The 22594-nt window shown below is 37.6% G+C and overlaps 1 protein-coding gene across 1 annotated transcript; it reads right to left on the bottom strand.

The window, feature by feature from the left end:
• Positions 1-866: 866 nt before the first annotated feature.
• On the bottom strand, positions 867-3453 carry PGGT-I (Prenyltransferase family protein). The gene is made up of 11 exons (XM_079026889.1): positions 3120-3453; positions 2730-2805; positions 2566-2624; positions 2308-2447; positions 2158-2213; positions 1993-2069; positions 1850-1895; positions 1628-1752; positions 1489-1556; positions 1332-1419; positions 867-1237 (listed from the first exon to the last, which is right to left on the bottom strand). The coding sequence occupies exons 1-11, from the start codon at positions 3321-3323 to the stop codon at positions 1103-1105; spliced, it is 1074 nt and encodes a 357-aa protein (XP_078883015.1). The 5' UTR covers positions 3324-3453; the 3' UTR covers positions 867-1102.
• Positions 3454-22594: the final 19141 nt, after the last annotated feature.

Genomic DNA, 22594 nt, shown 5'->3' with positions numbered 1-22594 from the left:
AACCGTACAGTTCTGTTTTATACCTATGAGGCCCATACCATCAAATTATTTTAAATAATATCACATTTAACTGGGACCTTACACTTTTTGGTGGAAATTTCAAAACCATATTGATTATACGACAATTAATTGTCTTATTTTGTGCACATATGTTGTCTAGCTTTGTTTGCATTCTTGTGAAAACCTCAAGGGGTTGATTGAAAAAAGGGAAAGTTGGGAGAATGGAGTCAGTTAGATTTCATCCCCCACTTTGACTTGTATAGGAAAAGTAATAAAAACAAGTTGGGATTTTGTTTGTGTTTGTAATGAGTTGGACTTTTACCTAAACAACAACTGGCCACAAAGATAGCCCGTGACAGGGGCACATGTGGAATTCGCCGAAAGTTTACCAACCTCCACATCGCATTTGCACACCTATTTACCATTAACTCCCTATTCTACCCCCACTTCTTTTTCAAAACTTCGCAACACTTAAGTTTCTCGTGTAATAAAAGTTACAACGATTAATATGTAAGATTGTGGCTCTAAAATTAAAATACAATTCATGAACAATAATCAAGAAAACAGAGGGTAAACACTATCAACAACCACTTCGTACAAATTTTGATAAATATGATTATTCAAATAATATTCTAAGACGTGAAATCTGATTAGAGTTGAATTTTTTGAATTTTACATGTTCAAGGTGATTATATAAAAACAAATAAGTAAAATCAAATAATCAACTATACTACATAATATGGTACAAAAGATAAAAGTTATGATGTGATATTTTGCATGAAATCGTTATAATTGAATGTGTGAAGAATTATAACTTTGTACAATAAATAATAGATGAATAAGAGCAAATAAATACACCCGAGTAATTTATAGCAAAGGACAAACTGAAGATCCAAACAAGACCTCATATGTCCAATCATTTGTCTTTTGTGTTGTAAATTGTGATGTTCAAATGTAGTACAACGTCCAACTTCTCGTGCATGTGGTACAAACAAATCATTACAACAGTGTCGCTTTAAATAATTCCCAAGATTAAGATAATAATAACAATAAAACATTACACGATAAATAACACACAATGACACTGAAAAAGTGTCTGAAATCAGAACATACTTATACCCAATTCTACACTGAGAGAATTGAGATCAGTCTCTTGTAACATGCTAAATGCTGTAAATCCATAATATGAATGGTAAAGATCCGGAAATTGTCCAGGAAACTTGCTGAATCCACCATACTGTAAAAAAAAAAGCAAAACAAAACAAAAGGACTAAATGTGAGAAATAGCAACCTAAACTTTCATTTATTTGTGTACATTGACTTTTTTGCACCTTGGATTGACATGTGAGCAAAAATTCACGAAGGGTTTTTTCGTCAATAAATTGGTTAGCGCCTAATATCCTTAGAACTCCACCAATCCTAATATTGAACCCAAAAAGAATTTAGATAACAAATTTGAATTCCAAACTTAAAGTGAAGTGAACTCACCAAAAAGCATAACATGTGTCGCTGGTTTTATTAGGTCTTCCTTGAAACCCTCCATCAAGTGCTTGCCTCTGGAACATTGAGAAAGATGATTTGAGTTAAAATGACTGATTTGCCCTTGGAATGGAAAGTGTGGTGGTACCTGTAAGCACCAATCTAGAAGCAATGGAAGATCTATGATGCAAGAGGATGTGGATTGAGAAATTAGGTTGTCTTCAATGAATCCCATTAACCGAAGAGATGCAACAGCACAGTAAGTTGCACCACCTGTGAGTCTAGAAGTAAGAATGGTATTTATGATTAATAAAAAATTCAGTTCTAAAAAAAAATAAAATCAAGGAAACAAGATTGTTATCATTATCACCATGAGACTCTTGGCCAGGGATTAGTCCAAACCCACCATCATATGACTGCAAGGAAACACCTTCTTATAAGCCATATGCATTTATTTATTTATTCATTTATTTATAAAGTTTAAAATCAGAAATAGAAGGTGAACATATATACCTGACAACTCAATATATAATTCTTGGCTTTCTCTTTATCCATGCCACTCCAATCATCCAACAGAGATGAAATAACAGCTAAAAAATCAAAGCGGGTTAATAATGAAATATCAATCCAGAAAGGAATAATATTATTCAGGTGGATGAAAGAAGAATGGGGGATTACCAGCACAATATACAAATCGTAAATCCTTTTCTGCCCCTGTATGAATGGGCATGAAACTGACACACAAACAAATAAAGAAGCAAGAATAATCAATACAAGTTAGAGAAAAAAGATCCAATAAACCACAGATATAATAAGTGTTAGAGTTACCTCCCATCAGATTGTTGAAGACATTTCATTGACTTCAAAATTGAAGTAGAGTTGATAAGTGACAAGTCATACCCAACTGTCTTCAGTATGGCTAATGCACAGTATGTACTTGCCAAATGACTGTTATTAGGAACTGAAACCTGTAAACATATACCAGAGTAAGAAAAATACAACTGAACTATAAGAAAATGAAAACTTGATAGTTCTTTAACGGGTGAATTCTTGAATAGAATACATAGTGATAGCCTGACTTTATACCTCTTTATCAAGAGAATGAAACTGAGAACTTCTAGAACCATGAAACCCATAGAATTGTCCTGCAATAAACAACCCACGAATAGGTTTAGTGATATCTACATTGTAGTGATGAAAGAGAGGAGGAACATTGTGCAGTTTTAAAGTGGCAAATCCATAATTCATACCGTTGTTTAGTTCGGCTTCATTCTTAGGATGAGCTTGTAATGACAAAACCCAATTGATAACAGCTTCTTTATCGACCTAAATAATCATTAGAAAATATCATATTAATATGTTTGTAGAGTCAATTCCCCTGGAAATCTGTAATTTCACACATGTATTAATTAAACACTGGCCACGCCACAAGAATTATAGCTTCGGAATGCTCTTATTCAGCCAACCGAGTAATTAACTGCTAAGTCAATTGATATTGAGGAACACTCGGAAACTGAGAGTAGATTACTTCAAGCAACAAATAACCCTAATTTAGCAATATCAGTTCAAAAATCACAGCTTTTCACTAATAAACGAGAACAAATGATTACATATCAAGGAAATAGGCGACGAGGGCTCACATGATCTAGCGCATGGAGGATGTGGAGACCGGATATGATAAAGTAAGCAAGTGTAAGACGATTGATCTCTTGACCCTCATATCCTGATGGCAATATCTCGTAATTCATCTGCAGATACATTATGTGTCGATTTCTATCGAACAATCGAACTTCTGAGCCTCGATCCGTAGAAGAGCTCCAAAGCAAATCATCATCATCCGCCATTCAGATCTTTCCGGACCGGCGATTGAAAGGTTGCGGTCGCTTGGACCGGTGGTAACAGTCCCTTGATGTTGGCAGAAAGTACACCGAAGTTCTACAATTCAAAAAATATCACGACGACTTTTGACATTCTAAAGCATTGATGTTACAATTAACTTTTCTAGAATCCAAGTAAAATGCTGCTTGGGAAATTAAGTAGGTTGTTAAAATTTTGGTTTGGATCTTTGACCAATTGGAGTACATGCAAAGAAGATATCCATGGTCTAGCCGGCTACAAACTACGAATGTAAACATCACCCCGAGTGTTTAGCAGAGGATAGTGGTTGCAAGTTTTGTGGTCATTTGTAGGGTGTGCGCAGTGCATTTTAGGGTTAAAACCGCACCGCATGTGCGGTTTGAGACTTTCGGAAACCAAAAGTTCACAACACGCATCGCAAAAGTTATAAATTGTATTATGCAGTTTGGTGCAGTGTGGATGGTTTTTGTACGATTTGATAATTCAAAGAGTAAACCGATCAAACATTAGTTGTTGTATGTACAAATAGAGTCGTGGGGTGTAAAATTTTGATTCATTGTATACATATTAAGCCAGTAATTTTTAACTCGGTAATAAGGCATTAACTTAATGTTTTATTTCAATTAACTAAAAATAAAAAAATAAAAAAAACTCATGCTCCGCATGATTAGATTTTTTAGGTTTTTGTTGCATGCATCGTTAAATGAAAAGGTTAAGTAATATATGGATTTTTCATTAGGTAGTCTTCGTAAGGACTGCAATAGATACATATGTAGAAAAGAGATGAAAAGATACATAAATTAAAACTATATGCTTCATGCAACTACATACTCCAGCCTTATTCATCGGGAAGGTTCCTCATTGTTTTCTTGTAGGTGGCAATGGAGGCTGCTATATTTTCTTGCATGGCGAGCAGGTCATCTATCATGTTGGCATCCGTCCTTTTGCCTCATTCAGAATGTTCGCACATGTGACATCCCCAAATTTATGGTCATTTTAAATTTTTTATTTATGCTTGTTTTAAAACAGAGTATTTCTCTTGTTGCGGAATTGGTTCCAAAAAATATTTTTCAATGTGAGATAATATTAACATTAAACACTTCCAAAGAGACGTTCGATATTGATATCTTTTCAAAACTTGGGATGTCATAACTGATACAAGACATAAGCATAAACAAATCTTACGTTAATTTACAATAATGATCTACATCTCATTTAATCTCTCAGTGTAATGTATATTCACATCGATACATATGATACAAATAATATTGAGTGGATCAGGTTGGGATAGTGAGTACACAGGGTTTATTTATCAAACAATTAACCCATAAGTACATAGGGTTTATTTATCAAACAATTAACCCAAAACGGCGTGTTTGGTCAACATGGGTTGTTGACTTTGCTAAGACCTCTAAGGTCATAAAGTTGCAAACTTTATGCCTTTGCATGGCTACAAAGAGCCCAACACCAAAAACCTAACTTGTTCAATTCATTCCAACTCCATAACTCTTGCATGGGGACAAACCAAGGTCCAAGCTTGCATTTTTATGACTTAAGATGCCATGAAATGCCTAAAAGGACACCTTAAAGGCTTTGGAGTATCTTCTACTCATCAAGCTCTTGGCTTTAGGACAAAAAAATGAAAATCAAGACTTAACTAAGATCTAGTGAAACATAAACCAAGTTCGGAACTTTATACCTCTAAATAGTGCACAATGAAGAGGAGATGTTGGATCCAAAGTCTTGACAGCAAAGCTTACTTCTTGAGGGTCTTTTTTCGCAAACAATGAAGCACATAACTCTCTCCAAAGGTTCAAAATGCTAAAAATGAACTAGGGTTTGCAAGGAGGGTCGATCTTGCGATGGGGGTTGATAAAGGGAAAGGTCTTGAGGCAATAATGGGGTTTAAATAGTGCGCAAACCCTAGATATTAGGGATCTTAGTCTGAACCACATACGCCCCGTGAACCGGAGTACGCACAACGTACTAGCACGGGACATAATACGCTCAACGTACTAAAGTGTATACCCCGCGTACTTGAGCAACACCAAAAAGTCACGGATTTTGACATCAGGGAGCCTTCTTGCAACAAATAAAAACTTAAGGCCCAAAAGCAAATCTGGAAAAATAGATGTTACATGCACTCACCTGTTAAAGTGATGACCCGAAACTCGGACAATGTTTCACTTCTAGCAGCTAACTCTTCCTTTAACGTAACCTAATATCATTATCACTAAGTCTTAGTTTAATATTTTATGTGACTGAAAATAGTCTAGACCTATCAATCCTTCTAATGAATATTGATAGCTCTATCAAATAAGGCTTAGGGCCATATAAGAAGTATTAGAGGGCAGACCATTTTAGCATAAAACCATTTTGAAATCCAACAACCAAGCAACACTTCAAACCAGTTACCTCTCCCGTAAGTAGATCGATCAATATTATAACTTGGAATTACTGATACTTCTTATTTATAAATTTATAACAACGACTATGAATTTAAATATAAGTTACACAAAAATAAATGTGACATCCCCATTTTCACGGCCAGAAAAGACCGATTTTGTTTATGCTTTGTAAAAATCAGAGTACTTCTTTTCATAAAAATGCTGCGGAATTTGTTCCCAGAAAAACATGTTAAATACGTTATCAAAACATTTTCGAAGAAACATATTTTATTCATTTTAAAACGTTTGGGATGTCATCGTCAATACAAAAACATAAGCATAAACAGAACTTACATTTATTTACACTAGTGATCTACATCTCTTTAATCTCTCAGTGTAATGTGACTTCATAACAACACTTGTGATATAAATAAACTGATTGGGTCAAGTTGGGAAACCTGGTGAGTACATAGGGTTTTCAACCCACAATAATATAATTATTATGTTCAATCATCAAACAATTAACCCAATTACCCATCCCCATTATCTTCTTTATTCCTAAGTACCCTCCCTAAGGATTTATCCTAAGGGTCGTCTCCTACATCATATTTTACCTCTCATCTCCTCACATCGCCTCTCCTTTTATGTTTGTTCCTAAGGACTTTCCCTAAGGATCATCGCCTACATCGCCTAGACAGTATTGATTCATGGATTACTCCCTCAATACGTGCCCACCAAGGGTTAGGGTATCATCGCATGAATACGTAGTTACAACATCGCCTGAACTCGTAATTCATAGTAAGGGGTTAGAGTATCATCGCATGAATACGTAGTTACAATATCGCATGAACTTGTATTTCATCAGCTACAGGTTATGAGCCTGCTGGTGTTTCCACGAGGTTGTCTATAATAGTCTGTGGTCACCATCTATACTCTGGTAGATGACTACATCTCCAAATTGTCGGACAAGGTTGTAGTATCCTACATCACCGATTCATCATCACCTATCTATCATCACCTAATTATCATCACCTATCTCTCATTACTTTATTTCATCACGCACCAACTATTTCATCTACCCATGTTTTATCCCAACATATTAGTAGATATAAATATACAGTTTAAATCATTTAAAACATGTATAAAATCATTCATGCAGCATAGATAGCAATTATACATATAATATTCACACATAGCACGTAGTTTATATAAAATAATCCATATCTATGTGTAAGATGAAAGGGACCATGCACTCACTTGATAAGGTGGTGAGTCGGCACTCGGACAGCACTTCGTTGCTCTTAAAATAATTATCCCTTGACGAAACCTAGTATCATTACCACTAGAGTTTAGTCTAACGCTTGATGAGACTAATTTAATAGTCTAGCTATTATTACTATTATATACTAAAGATAGGATAGGTACAGCTCACTTACAGCGGATTTTCTCGAAAACCAGTCTTCGCTGGAGCAACGCTCCTGAGCCGAAAGGCTCTTTTCTCGGGACTCTGGGAGCCTCGGGGCTTCCTTCAGGTGCTAGGTGTTTACCTAGACTTTAGGGGGCTTAAGGGGAGCTAGAGAAAGAGTTTAGAGAGAGAAAGTGGAAGAGGAAAGGTGTGAGAATGAATGGAACCCGACACATATATTTATAGTGTGATCCTGATGGACTCGCTGAGTAGGAGGACCTACTCGCCGAGTTGGGGCATGTGGTGGCCTTCTGGTGGTGCCACGTGTCCAATTCTAGTGGTGTCACGTCACCCCCTATCGCGTATCAGCATTCAAACTTAGAAAAATCATAACTCTCGCATACGAGCTCCGTTTTTTATATTATTTTTTTCAACGCGTACGTAAAATCAAGATCTACAACTTTCATTTAGACTCCATCGGCTAATTCTCGACCGGTCTTAAATTTAACAGTAGGAGGTGTTTAAACTGTTAAATGACCGCGAAGAATTCGTAACTCCTACATACGGACTCCGTTTTCGTCTATCTTTTTACCGTTGAGTTCCTATTAATGAGATATTCAACTCTCATTTAGGTCGCGTAAGCCAAAAACTGCTCGAACTAAAATTCGAGTTTCGGGTCGTGCACTGCTAAGTCGAATCTTAGAAAAATCATAACTTCCACATACGAAGTCAGATTTGGGCGTTCTTTTTATGGATGTTCTCGGTTTAACGTATACTACAACTTTGGTTTAGATCACTAAGGCTAAAAAGTCCTCTATCTTAAATTCACTATTTACGTCTCCCCGTGTCGTGCCGGTTTTGCCGTAAAATTTCGACGGACCATAATTTCTTCATTATAACTCGGATTTCGGCGTTCTTTATATGTATGGAAACCTTGTGAAATATTCTACAACTTGGTTAAGATTATTTATTCTAAATAATATTTTGTCAAAAATTCGTTTTCAACCCCTATTACCTCTAAATTGACTAGCCCGGATCTGCGAACGTTACAATAAAAGAGTGTAATTTAACTTACAAGGATTCCCTAGACAAAAGTTCGATAATTGTACTGGTAGAGTTTCTACTTGATGACTACTATTTGTCGGACACTTAAGGTCACAGGGCTTCGCCAGAATACTAAGAACTAAGGTAAAATGGCTATAAGTCGACGAATATTGAGAGAGAGGGCGTATAGGCATGTGAGGACAAAAGTTTATACGAAGGCGAGTATATATAGTCGAAAAAGCAATGTACGTTGTGCACCCTGTCGGGGCGCGTTGTGCACCCTGTCGGGGCGTGTGACGTGTCATTCATCTAACATTGACATGTGTCACAATCTCGTGGGTTGTCGATGCACGCCACACATCTTGTATGTGTGCGCGACTGCACACAAATTTTTATAAAATCATAGAAAATTCATAACTGATTCATACGAGCTTCGTTTTTGACAAGTTTAATATCCACGCGCATATAATTTTTAAAAGTTTTATTTTTTTAATAGGCTTAGACTGTTAAAGTCCATTAAAAATTCATAACTCTCTCGTCCGACTTCTATTCGCGACTGTCTGTATATCGACGGACTCCTACTAACGAGATATTCGATTCTCATTTAGATTATTTCGGCTAAAAATCGTATGATCTAAAATTCGATTTTTAAGATATACACTACTATGTCGAATTTTAGAAAAAATCATAACTTTCTGTAATGAAGTCAGATTTAGATGTCCTCTATATATACGCTCTCGGTTTAACGGCTACTACAACTTTTATTTGGATCTCTTAGGCTAAAAAGTATTTTATCGAAAATTCACTTTTACGATACACAGAGCCGTGTTGGTTTAATCGTGAAACTTCGAAGCGTAACTTATTCATACGAAGTCAGATTTTAGTGTTCTTTATACGTACGAAATATGTGTCACATATATTATAAATTTTGTAAGAATGTTTGTCATAAATAATCTTATATCAAAAGTCATTTTTAACGTTTATTATCTCTAAATTGAGTAGCCCAAATCTGTGGGCGTTACACCACATAAGGGAAACGTGTTTGCATTTTATTACATATAATAAGTTACATTAGTTGCCTATATTAGTAGCAAACTACAAGTATGCTACTATTATCATATGTACATATTGTTAGTATTGGTAAAAAGTATAAGTATGTTGCTATAATGGGTATAAAAGCACAAGTATGTTATTATAATAGGTAAAAATAAAGTGAACAACCTCTATTTGTAGAAAAGGTAAAGTATGTTGCTCTTTTAATCAATTTTCCTTGGATAAAATTCATCTTTTGGTATTGTATTAAGCACACCATTTTTTAGTAGTAGAATCAGATACATCAACACATGTATTAATTAAACATTGGCCACAAGAATAATAACTTCATAATGTTATTATTCAGCCAACTGGGTAATTAACTTCTAAGTCAATTGCTATTGAGGAACATGCAAAAACTAAGATTAGATTACTTCGAGCAACAAATAATCCTAATTCAACAATATCAGTTCAAAAATCACAACTTTTCACTAATAAACGAGAACAAATTATTACATATCAGGGAAATAGGTGACGAAAGCTCACATGATATAGTGCATGGAGGATGTGGAGACTGGATATGACAAAGTAAGCAAGTGTAAGACAATTTATCTCTTGACCCTCATATCTTGACGGCAATATCTCGTAATTCATCTGAAGATACATTATATGTCAATCTCTTTCAAACAATTGAACTTATGAGCCTCGATTTGTAGAATAGCTCCAAAGCAAATCATCATCATCCATAATTTAGATCTTTTCGGACCGACGATTGAAAGGTCGTGGTCGCTTGGACCTGGTGGTCACAGCTCCTTGATGTTAGTATTGTAGTTTGGCAGAAAGAACACCTAAGTTCTACAATTCAAAAACTATCATGGCGATTTATGACATTCTAAACCATTAATGTTACAATTAATTTTTCCAGAATTTAATTAAAATATTATTGTTTTAATATCAAATATTTAAAACTATGGAAATTAAGTAATCTGTTGTTAAAATCTCGATTTTTGTCACAACTAGAAATTTTGTGTTTTGTAATCACTACACTCAAGTAAAATGTAGAATCAAAAAAACTCAAAGAGCATGTATGATGCTTACTCTATGACAACAGAATTTCAATCAAATACACCATACAAGTGCTACAAATAGTCAATAAGCAATTGGAAACCCTAGAAGTTCTTGTTTAGGTCCATTTTGGACTAGGACTTCCTTATTGGACTCAATGGGCCAATAAGCTTCCAATTTGACTATCATGGGATTAGAACCTTTAAATGGGCTCTAATTGGACCCACATTTATTTATTTCAACATTTTGGGCCATATTGGGCCTAGAATGAAATAAATTAAATATTATGAATCATAATTAACTCAAACTAGCCCAACAAAGTGTAAAAAATCATATTATATTTTTGTTTGGGCCAAAAATCATCCAAACTAACTATAATATGGGCTTAGGGGCAATAAAGCCCAAAAATCTTTTCTTCCTTTCCAAATCTCGGCCCAAGACAAGCCCAAGAAGAGGAAGTGGACTATTGGCATGACACCTCACTTTTGTATGGGGGATATCCAAGTTTTACACCTCAAACATCCATGCACATCTCATCTCTCCATGCAAACCACTCTCTTCTTCTCCCTCTCTCTCATTCTCGACCGATTCCAACACACACACACACAATTCACACACTTTTCTCTCAAGGAAACTCACTCATAACTCATCCATATTTCGAGATTTAAGGAGAAATCAAGAGGATTTTTACACAAAAATCAACATCTAAGGTAAGAAATCTCTTAGATCCTTAAACTAGCTACTTCATTTCATCCAAAAATCACCACTTAATTCATTCAAACTCATGATATTGCATCCTAGAAACACCTCAAGGCCGAGATCTTCATCAAAGTGTGTTAGGGCCGAAAATCACCTCATTTTCTTCCATCTTTTCTCCAAAACCGAAACCACACCCAAAGGTGAGCTTCATACCCCCTATTTTTCGGTTTTTACAATTTTTGTGGGGGGGGGGGGAATACAAGCAAATGTGTAGATCTATGAGTATATGTATGCTTTGTATGATTTCTATGCTTATATACATGTTTATATGTGATTATGGTGTTGAAACTAGTCAAAAAGCCCTTAAAATCGAGATTTGCATTAGGATGTATGAAACAAGTGTTAAACATATTGCTATACACAAATCATTTCTAGAAAAATAGCCAACTTGGTTTAGATGAACATCTTGGGCTAAAAATCACATTTTTGGACTTAAAATGTTAAAAACATGAAGTTTAAGGGCCCAAAACGTCAAAATACAAATTCTGGAGGTTAAGATGTGTCCAAACAGTTTCATATAGTAATTTTCCAGAAATATACACTTTAGAATGTTTAAAATGTAAATTTCTAAACTTAATGGGCTAAAAGGGAACTTTTTGGCCCAATAAGGCCCAATACGCGAAAAATCCAAAGTTGAGGGGCTGAAATTGCGTTTTTCTGTAAAACAGGGGACTACTAGTGTCCCAAGTCCATTTCAAAGGTTAAAAATGCTTTTCACATTTAAAAGGGACCAAAAATGCAAAAATATTCTATTTTGGGTCAAAAGTGTAAAAACTGCGAAATTAAGGGTTCTAGCCGAGAAAATTTTCTTTTGGTGGACTAAAACTGTTTTTCAAATAACTTTGGGCTGAAAAATAACTTTTCTACAAGTTTTGATACTAAAGTGTCAAGAAAAATAGTTTGAGGACTAAAATAGAAATTATTTTATATAAAGGGTTAAATGTGTAAATTATCCAAAAGAAAAGGGGCTGCAATAATGAAACATCCTAAAGTTGTAAATAATAAATCCGTCATGATGAAATTCTAACATCTCGACTATCGGCAAATTATAATACACCTTCAACACCAAAATCGTTATCAAACGAATTGATTCGGTCTCGAATCAATAACAAATCTGAAACTACTAACGCGACGACACTTCAATACACACATGAAACTCTCGGGAACTCAATACACATGCGGGAATACACCAGACGTCGATACACCGTCTTTGGGCCCAAAAGTTTCAAATCATGTTTGTTGGGCCTAGCTAGCCCAATGGCATGATCTTTAGGCCCGAAGGAAATTTGCTTACATGTAGTTGGGTCTAATACGACTTAATTTCGTGTAAAAGGACTTTCAATGGCAAACGTGTTGCTGGTCCCCAAGGGTCCTTCGATACTGCTAGCAAAGTCGAGAATTCACCAATGCGAGTTGGGCTAAGGGCCCTTCGCATTCACTATAGCCTTGAACGACGTAGGGAATTACCGGGGTTTCGCACCCTCTTCTTTTCCCCTCGGTCGTGGGGCTACATGAGTCCGGGGGGGTTGGGTTATGTGAATAAGTGCGAGCGACGCCTAAGGGATCGTTTGTACGGTTGTCAATTGGTCGTTTTCATTAACGTACGTTACAACAATTCACAATCCACTATTAATCCAACGTCTCCGGAGCTCAACGAATACACCTGTCGTAACGAAGAAACAAAACGTAAATTATTTAATGCAAAGTAATAGGGAAACGTCGGGTTTTCCTAGGGTTTTCAATTAATACACCTCCGAATTACATACCGAGTCTTACAAATCGTATTCTTACATTTATAGAAACAAACAAGCATACTTACGGATCTTCACACTTTTTATACTAAGTTCTTTTCAGAAAATATCGGATTTTCTGGTGATTTTGAAACAATACAAACCACTATATTTCAAACATTACTTATGAACTCACCAACATTTCATATGTTGACGTTTTTCAAAATACTTGTATTCTTAGGTAACCGGTAAACCGAAGGGAAAAATGTACTCAGTGATGTCTTGTTGTTGTTTAACTAGTATTGAACAATCTACTTTTGAGAATGTAATGTTTTGAGACTATGTACTGAATGTAAACGCTACCAGTTGTAATATTCCAATGCTTGGTATTGTATGATGTTATGTTTCATGTATATTCATTGTGATGGTATTCAATTGAGTCACAACAGCCCCCGGACGTTTCCGCCGTCTGGTTCGGGGGTGTGACAATTTTAATCTTAAAAGCTTACGATTTTAAGATCCTACACGTAAAAAAGTGATCCCGTTCTCACTTCTTAAGTTTTTTTCTATACCCCGGGTATCAAAAATTAGTCTATTAACTTTAAATCAAGTACCGTAAGTTACAAAAACTCTCTTAAAGCATCATCATTTATCAATTCATTTTAAATTAGACAAAACATACTCATAATAATTCATTTGTGATCTTATGTATTTGGTTGTACATGATCAAAATGATTTTTTTTTTCAAATTAAGATGTTTTCTTCTTATTTTTTATGGTCTGTAACAGCAAAAATTATAATTCAAACTTAAGAAGTTAAAGTTGACTCTACTATTGACGTCTTAATCATCATCAAGTTATAATATATACTTCACACTAGAGCAGACAAAAATCGACCCAACCCGAACCCAACCCAAAATTAGTGGGTCGGGTTGATATTTTCAACCCATTTAAGTTAAACGGGTCAACCCGTCTAACTCATTTAATTAAATAGGTTGGGTTTGGTAAAAATTGTCAACCCGTTTTCAACCCACCAACCCATTGAAATTTAATGTATGTTTAATTTAATATCTATTTGAATATTATCATGTATTAATCGAAGTATTAGTTTATAAATTAATCTCCGATAAGGTGAACTGTCGCGCCAGCGTACCGATTGGCTCAGTACTTGCTACTGAGCCGGAACCAGAACCCGAACCCTATTCCCGAGTGCTCAACACCATACCAAAAACAATATGCAAACGATCTGAATATACCCAATAATCCTCATCCCACAGGTTTCCTAGATTCTCTAAGACTCTCCTCGATTTGAGTATGGATACTGTGCTTCCAGTAGTATGGGCCCAATACTACCTTCCACACCTATCCGTACTTTACTTACGAATCCTCCTGAATCCTCTACGTCACCTTCTCAATCCATACACCAACACTCGCTAATCGACACAACAAACCCCACTGAAGCAATCCCTAGGCTTTCCTAGGTTCCCGGCCTCACCTTGCCATCACTTGTTAAAGAATTCCTCATAATGTCAGTTAGCTAGCTCATGAACACAATCACATACACCGAAGTTTAGATTATCCATCAAGTAACAGAATCATCCTTACAACAGTTAGACTCAAACGAGAGTTGCGCAATAGGGTCAAATACTCAAATCCATCACTCTGAGATTATCCAACCTATGCCACACGTGACCAGACATATGCAGTCAATAGCTAACTTACATCACTTATGAGTTCCACAAAGCACAAAGCAAGCAACATTCGTGTAGTAACACTCAAAACCACAGAATAATCACGAGCATTCAATCCCAAATACTCAAACTAGGAGCTCCCACTCCCGATATTGATTGCCTTACGCATACAAATTATACCCAATCCAACATCCCATGTTTCCCAGACTACCAGACATCACATATCATGCCAACCTATCCCTAGCTAATCAGAGCTAGCATGCAAGCCTATGAGCTCAAACAATAGGCATACAAAGACATTTATCCTATCATTCTACCATACAAATATGAGCAGATCCTTAGTCCTAACTAGCATTTGATTCATAGATTCATAAATAAAATCGTAACAGATATCGTGTATGGGTATTTTGCTAGAAACTTACTTGAGTTCGGCTGATTGCACGCACCACACCCTTTCTTCTTTTAGAAAAATCCCTTTCTAAAAATATATTTCTTTTTTGAAAAACTTTACCAAATCCTCAGGTTGAGTTCAAACACACTTGAGGGTGTGCCCGGATCCCTCAAACCAAGGCTATGATACCAACTTGTAACGTCTCAAAAGAAATGACATAAATTTTCGTTTGTAAATTAATAAATCATTAATCCATATCATTTCCATGAAACCATGGTTATCAAGATTTAGTAAAACATCATCAAATCAAAGTAAATCACAGAATGCAGAAACATGTGGTGTGTGTGCCCTGCAACCATCCCGAGCTCTTTCGTTTGAAAACCAAAGTACCTGAAACATAAACCGAAAATCGTAAGTATAAAGCTTAGTGAGCTCCCCAAGATACCTCATACCACACATACATAAATCACATATTGGGCCCCCGCCCTCCATCGGGCCTCGTCCAGTCTTTAGTCCCACTCAGCCTTGGGCCCCGCCCGACATCGAGCCCCGCTCCGGTTACAAATATCTTATTCTCAGGCCTCGTCTATCACTGGGCCTCGCTTACTATACACATACAATATATCACATAATCATGCTAACATATAAAATGATCATAAACACTAACATATGTTCCAGTCATCGGGCCTCGCCCGACATCGAGCCCCGCCCGATAACCATATAACCATATAAACATAAAATCATACTAGCACATGCAATAATCACAAAGATTACAACATACCATACATCGTTTGGCATCGGGCGTCACTCGGTATTCATAAAGACACATACTGATAACTAACATACGATATCCTCATTAGGCCCCGCCTGGCATCGAGCCTTTCTCGGTAGGCATATCATCATATACAACGTGCAAGAGTCTAACAGACATCTAGCATCCTAACATAAAACCGTTGGCTGGCATTGGTGCCTTCGACCCGCTAAACATAGTGAGGAGACTCACCACGCACTACCGAATCACACAGATGATCCTTGCCTGCTGGCTGACAGCTCCCCGAACTGTCATCATAAAAAAAAACACCCAATTAACAATTGGGTTCCAAGTCTATAATCCAAAAATCCATACTTGGGGTAAAAAAATACCATTTTACCCCTAACCTAGCTTGGTCCAAGACTGAGGCCTAAACTCGAAATCTAAAAGGCCCAAAACCAATTAATCTCTCAAGGCCCATACTTGGCCCAACTTTCCAAATTGGGCCCAAACCCCTTATACGGGCCTTACCCTAATGCCCAAACATAACCCAACATAACTCATGGTCAAACCTGATCAAACTCCTTGTCAAAGTCAAAGTCAACAACCCATGTTGACCAAACACACCGTGTTGCCCCTTGGACACGTTGTGCTCTTGTATCCAGATAATCGGGAAATCCCTAGCCAACATGTCGTGTTGGCTTGCAAACACGCCGTGTTTTCCCGAGATTCAACAACTCAGCCATTAAGCACTTAATCCATAAAGGCATGGCCCCAAAACATAGATCCGACCTCTTTGAGCTGGATTATCACGTAAAGTTGCCAACTTTATGTCCCTACATGACTAAATGAAGCTCTTAAGCTAAAAAGGGACTCAATAGAGGGCTTGAAGCATGCATGACACCATTCTTCACATAAAGCTTGCACCTTTATGCTTAAGGATACCAAAACAAACTCATATATGAAAGAACAATCCCTTAAACAACCCAACTCGTCCATACATCTGAAAAAGGAGACCAAAAATCATAATAACTAGCCAATAAGAGAAATCATCAAACACAAGTCAAGATGAAAACTTGATACCTCAAAGAGACTGCAAGAAGTGGAGAGATTGTGGATCTATGATCTTCCTTCCAAGCTAAGCACCTTCAATCTTCAAAGCTTCTTTTAGAAATGAGAAAAATAACCACACGAATCCACTCAAGGCTCAAGAACACCACCAAGAAAGCTTAAGGAACTAATTAGGGTTTGAGTGGCAATGGAGGCTGGTAAGGAGGCTACACATAAGGACTTAAGACCTTTAAATAGGATGCAACACCCTAAAATTAGGGTTTCCTTCCTAGCTGCCAACACGCCGTGTTAAGATACCTGTAACACCGTAATTTTACAAACAATTTTTCACATTTTAAAAACATATTTTCATTCATAAATATTATAAAATCTCATCGTTTCACATATCAATCCATATAACACAACCCAAGACCGTAAAGTATAAAGACTCCTCATGTGTGTACTGATCATGCCGGCGCCTTCCCGCGATCCTCACTGGTACCTGAAACACATAACACCAAACACTGTAAGCATAAATGCTTAGCGAGTTCCCCAAAATACCACATGTGTAAAGCCCCGTTTATTTATTAAATCAATAAATAAAATAATGAGCGAATAGTAGCCCTAAAATCGATAATTATTTAGCAAGGTGTTGATCTCGTGGATCTAATCGTTATAATTTTAGAGATTTGGGGGTTAAAATGTAAGTTCGGGTTGATTGGGTATGTATTTGTGAAGAGAAGGACCACTCGGCAAACTATTGGGACTTAAAATGGTAAATTCCGGACTCAATTTGAGGAGAATTTGGGGCTAAGGGGCTATTTGTTAAATTAGGGATCAGATTTGAGTGGAAATATGGAAGCAAGGGTATAATTGGTAAATATTGTGCCTAAGATGAAAGGATTTTATGAAATCAGGGGATGTTTTGTAAAATTCGGACTTATTTAGTAAAAGTCTTCAGGGGCAGGGTTTAAATGGTAAGTTTCGGACCTTAGTTGAAAAGTTTTGCATGGGGAAGGACCAAACTTGTAAAGTGGGCAAAGGTTTGATTTGGAGCGGGATTTAAACCCGACGCCTTCTTTCTTCCTGTTACATTCCCTTACCCTAAACCTAATTGAACAAGAGCAGCCGCCACCATCCTCGTTCTTCGTCTCCGATGTTGTTACCACCTGACCCCTCCCCTCTCCTTCTCCGATATGGTGAGGTTTTGGACGACAGCCAACGTCCCTGTTGCTGTCCGGAGTTGTTGCTTCTTCGGTCGTCGTCGGGGGCTCATGCAGCGCCTCCTTCTTCTGTCGGCGTAGCTCCAAGCGATTTGACGCTCCGGTTACTCTCCATCCGTCGGATGCCACCATAACATAAGGGGTGGTTGGGTCCACTTCTAGCCAGCCGGGTGTACTGCTGCCACCTTTCCGTGTCACCACCGCCACCGTACGCCGCCACTTGCAGGCAAGGAAACGCGCATGTGTGTGTTTTCTGTGAGTTTGTGTAGGTGTGTGTGATTTCTGCTTCAAGATTTGCATGGGGGGCTTTGCTGCTTGACGGGGAATTGAGAGAAGCCACCGCCACCACCGTGAGGTGGTGGCTGTCGTCCTAAAACTTCTGATGTCGCCGTCGTAGGCTACCGGGAGGGTGGATGGGGTGTATCTCGCAGATTAGAAGCATCGATGTGGGTGTTTAACTTAATGGAGAGGTGTGGGTGTTTATTTGGTCGGAAAAGGCATCACCACCACCGTGAGGTGGTGGCTGCCACCATACACCACTGTGTTTATGTGTGAGTGTTAGTTAGTGTGTGTGTTTAGTTTTGGATAAAAGTATTGTAATTGTAACCGGAAAGAAAAATAATGAAAAGAAGCTAAAAACCACCACCGTAGGGCAGTGGCTGCCGCCTCCTGCCGCCACCGGCCGCCGTGTCGGGTGGCGGTGTGCTTTGATGGTGTTTGGACTCGTTTGGATGATTGGACATGTGACTAAAACCCTAATGGGCCTAATGAAGCTTAATGGACTCTAATGGACCTAACAAAACCCTAATGGGCTTAATAATATTTTTAGTGGGCTTAATAGGCCCAATAAAGCCCTAATCGATCTAAAAGCCCAACAAATTAATAAATGGGCTAGTATTGGGTTGGAAACCCTAATTAGGGTTTGGAAAGCCCTAATGCCAATGAAACCCTAACTTTAAGAATTAATCGGGTCACACACACAAGAATTATTTAATAACTTGAGATATTAAATAATAAACTTTGGCAAAGATTAATCTAAGCGATAATGGACTTTATGGATTAAGTCCTTAATGGGTTAAGTAGGAAACCTAACCCCAATTGTCATTTTATGTGAAACCCTAATCTCATTTGGGTTTATCGTTGGGCCCTTCTTTCGGACCTTGATGATTGGGTTATTAAATGGGCTATCCAAGATCAAGCAGTTAGACTAGAATAATTTAATGGGCCTAGGGTAAGGCCCATGTAAGGGGCTTGGGCCCAATTTGGAAAATTGGGCCATAGATGGGCCATAGTTTTGGCCTTAATGATTATATGACGTTGGGCCTCAGAATGAGACCATGTATATGCCTAGGCCCAATTTGGAAAATTGGGCCATGTGTTGGGCTTTGATTCCTAGTTGACTTTGGGCCTACGGATTGGGCATTGGGCTTAAATAAGCCAAGCTTGGGGGAATGTAATTATCCAAAGTAAGTGTTTATGGTTATGTATTGGGACCCAATTATTAATTGGGTCTTATTTTGGTGTTGACAGTTCGGGAATCTGTCAGCCAGCAGCTGGGATCGAGTCTGGGGGACTTCAGCAAGTGTGGGATTGTGTCTTCGGGACTTCAGCAGTGTGAGGTGAGTTACCTTCCAGTAGCAGTGGGTCTACGACCACAATGCCGGCCCACCAGTAGGAGTTGTATGTTAGATGATTGTCTTTGTGATATCATCTAGGTTTGCTACTACCTGATATGTTATATGCTGGCAAGATATGTTATGTGTGATAGTAGTAGAGTTCGGTTGTTAGGACCGAAGGGTAGTCAGACACCCCAGATACGTCTGACAATATGTGATGTTATGTTTATATGTTAGCATGATTTGTTATATGAGTTAGAGGTAGTAGGAGGGCAGCAGTCCCCTAGTTCGGTTGTTAGGACCGAAGGGTAGTTCAGACACCCCAGATATGTCTGATAATCTGTTATGTTATGATATGTGATAGTAGTAGTAGTAGTAGTAGGGGGTGAAATAGTCCCCGAGGTTCAGTCGTTAGGACCGAAGGGTAGTCAGCACCCCAGAATGGCTTGACATGGGTAGTCAGCACCCCATAATGGCTTGACACAGGTAGGTCGGCACCCCAGAAAGGCCGTACCGGGTAGGTCGGGCACCCCAGAAATGCCTGGCAGTATGTATGTTATGTGATTGTGTGGTATGTGGTATGATGGGGGAACTCACTAAGCTTCGTGCTTACGGTTTTCAGTTTGGTTTCAGGTACTTCGTGTTTAAAGGAAAGGAGCCGGCTTGATCGCAGCGCATCACACTATGGTTTTCCGCACATGAGATCTTTGGGATTACACTCTGATATTATTTTATGATAACACGTTTGATTATTTCTACTTTGGTTTTGACATGACATGATATTACAGATGTTTTATTACACTGTTGGTTTTATAATGACGTATTTAAAAATGAAATTTTTGGCCTGTATTTTTGGGATGTTACAACATGCAACACATATTAGCCACTCGAGGCTATAACTCTGTATGACCTTCTGGTCACAGTTTCTCAGTGGGACCCTCCAGTCCCATAACTCTGTGGACCCTCTGGTCCTAACTCTGTGGACCATTCGGTCCTAACTCTGTGGACCATTCGGTCCTAACTCTGTAAACTCCGAATCACATATAGCACAAAATAATATAGATAACACATAGCATACAATATACTCTTTCACATAACTCTAATTACCACTCTAGGTAAAGTATAGTGAGAAGACTTACCTCAGATAACTCGATAAACCTCGGACTCTGAAATAATGCACCAGCCTGCGCCCACTCACATAAATAATTACTCTAATTAATACAACTTCTAAAGGCTAGGCTAACCCCTCTCTATAAGTTCTCTAAGAAGGGTAAAAGACCATTCTACCCCTCTAATGGCTCATAAGTCCAAACACTGACTAAACCCTAAAAGTCAACAAAAGTCAATGGTTAAACTTTGACCAGACTCGTTGAGTGCACTCGTGTGATTCGACGAGTTCATGCGTGTCCTCTTTGTCCCTGGTCCTCTCTCGACTCGCTGACAACCCCACACTCAACGGGTTGTCACAGGCCGCGAATCGTGGGGCAACCCGACTCGACTCGTCGAGTCCCTTATGGGCTCGACGAGTTCCTCCCATGAAAACACTCATCTGACCTCCTGAGGTCAGATCTGCTTCTCTAATCTATAGATATGACTTCCCCATGACCAATAAACACGTAAAGGTCGAATCTTGGTGCACATGCAAGACACTTTAGGCTTATTTTGGTGAAATCTCTTCTAACATGGCAACCTATGTCCATTTCCTCCATAGAACCACAAAAAGCAGCATGGTTCAGGCTCTCTGGACCTCAAAAGGTCCAGATCTGGAGTTTAGCTCTCAATGGGACACTATACTCATCTAAACAAGCCATAAAAGGGTATAGAAAACCCTAAATTCAATGCTCTTAAGCAAAACAGAAGGATAGGATCGAATAGCCACCTCAAACTTGAAGATCCAAGCTGGAAACCCCCTGAAATGCAATCCTCTTGACCTCCCCTTGCTGGAAACACTTTCTCCTTTGCAAAAACACACCAAATATGATCAAAAAGGCTCAAACTCTCTCACAACTCGCTCACAATCGCTAGGGTATCTCTCTTTGGACTGGTAGCCGCAAATGGAGGCCATAAAGGCCTTTAAATACGGCACATACCCTGAGAATTAGGGTTTCAATCCACAGCGCGGACTCGTCGAGTCCATCCTTCCTGACTCGTCGAGTCCGTTCATTAATCTAGTCAGCATTCACGGTCCTACTCGACGAGTCTGCGACTCAACTCGTCGAGTCCCTCCCTTTTTTCTCAAAAATAAATGATAAAATATAATACCTGAAATTCCGGATGTTACAATACCACAACACACAGTGTTGGTCCATTAATTTTCGCGTTTCTTCAAATATAGACATGCCATGTTGGTTCCTCAAACACGTCGTGTCCAACCCAAAAGGGGCTTTACTCCCAACAGTTCTCCTCAAGATTCCGGGTATTACATATTTTTTGAAAGAAATATTTTTATATTTTTTTGGGATTCCGAATGCTACATTTCAAAGTGTTTAATGTTACAAGTTTCAATAAAATGTGTAATTTTATGTACTAATATCATATATAATTCACATTACTATGCATTTTTAGAATTTATGTTACATTCAACTATTCAAGTAAAAAACAATTTTTTTCTCGGAATTCTGAAACTGTTTATCGGATTTTGAACTTATCTTTTGAAAATTGTGAGTATTTTTTATCCGAAATTCAAAATTTTAGTTTGGAATGTTGGGCTAGAATTCGACATGAAATGTACGTTTTTATTAGAAAAAGTGTTTTTTTTCTTGGTCTGAAATGTTAATTCCGGACCAAACGGTTAGTAAATACTAAAAATAATTATTTTTAATTTTTTTATTCAAATACATTAAAATATGGTTAGATTACTTAATTTCTCTTAAATATATTATTACAAAAACCTTATATAATTTTTTTACGACTTAACATTGTGAAAAATTACTTTTAGTAAAATTTACTGTATATTTTATTTTTTATACCCATTGAGATAAATTATTCTTGTATATAAATATAAGGGAAATTGAGTAATCTAACAATTATAAACGATGTTTTCAAATAAAGAATCAACTTTTTTCAGTTTTTGAAAAATAATTACTTTTTTTGGAATGTCCTCATTTTAAAATAG

This window comes from Lactuca serriola, chromosome 2 (assembly GCF_051521515.1).
Source record: "Lactuca serriola cultivar US96UC23 chromosome 2, Lser_US96UC23_V15, whole genome shotgun sequence".
Taxonomy (NCBI): domain Eukaryota; kingdom Viridiplantae; phylum Streptophyta; class Magnoliopsida; order Asterales; family Asteraceae; genus Lactuca; species Lactuca serriola.
This window is presented reverse-complemented; position numbering and strand designations above follow the sequence as displayed.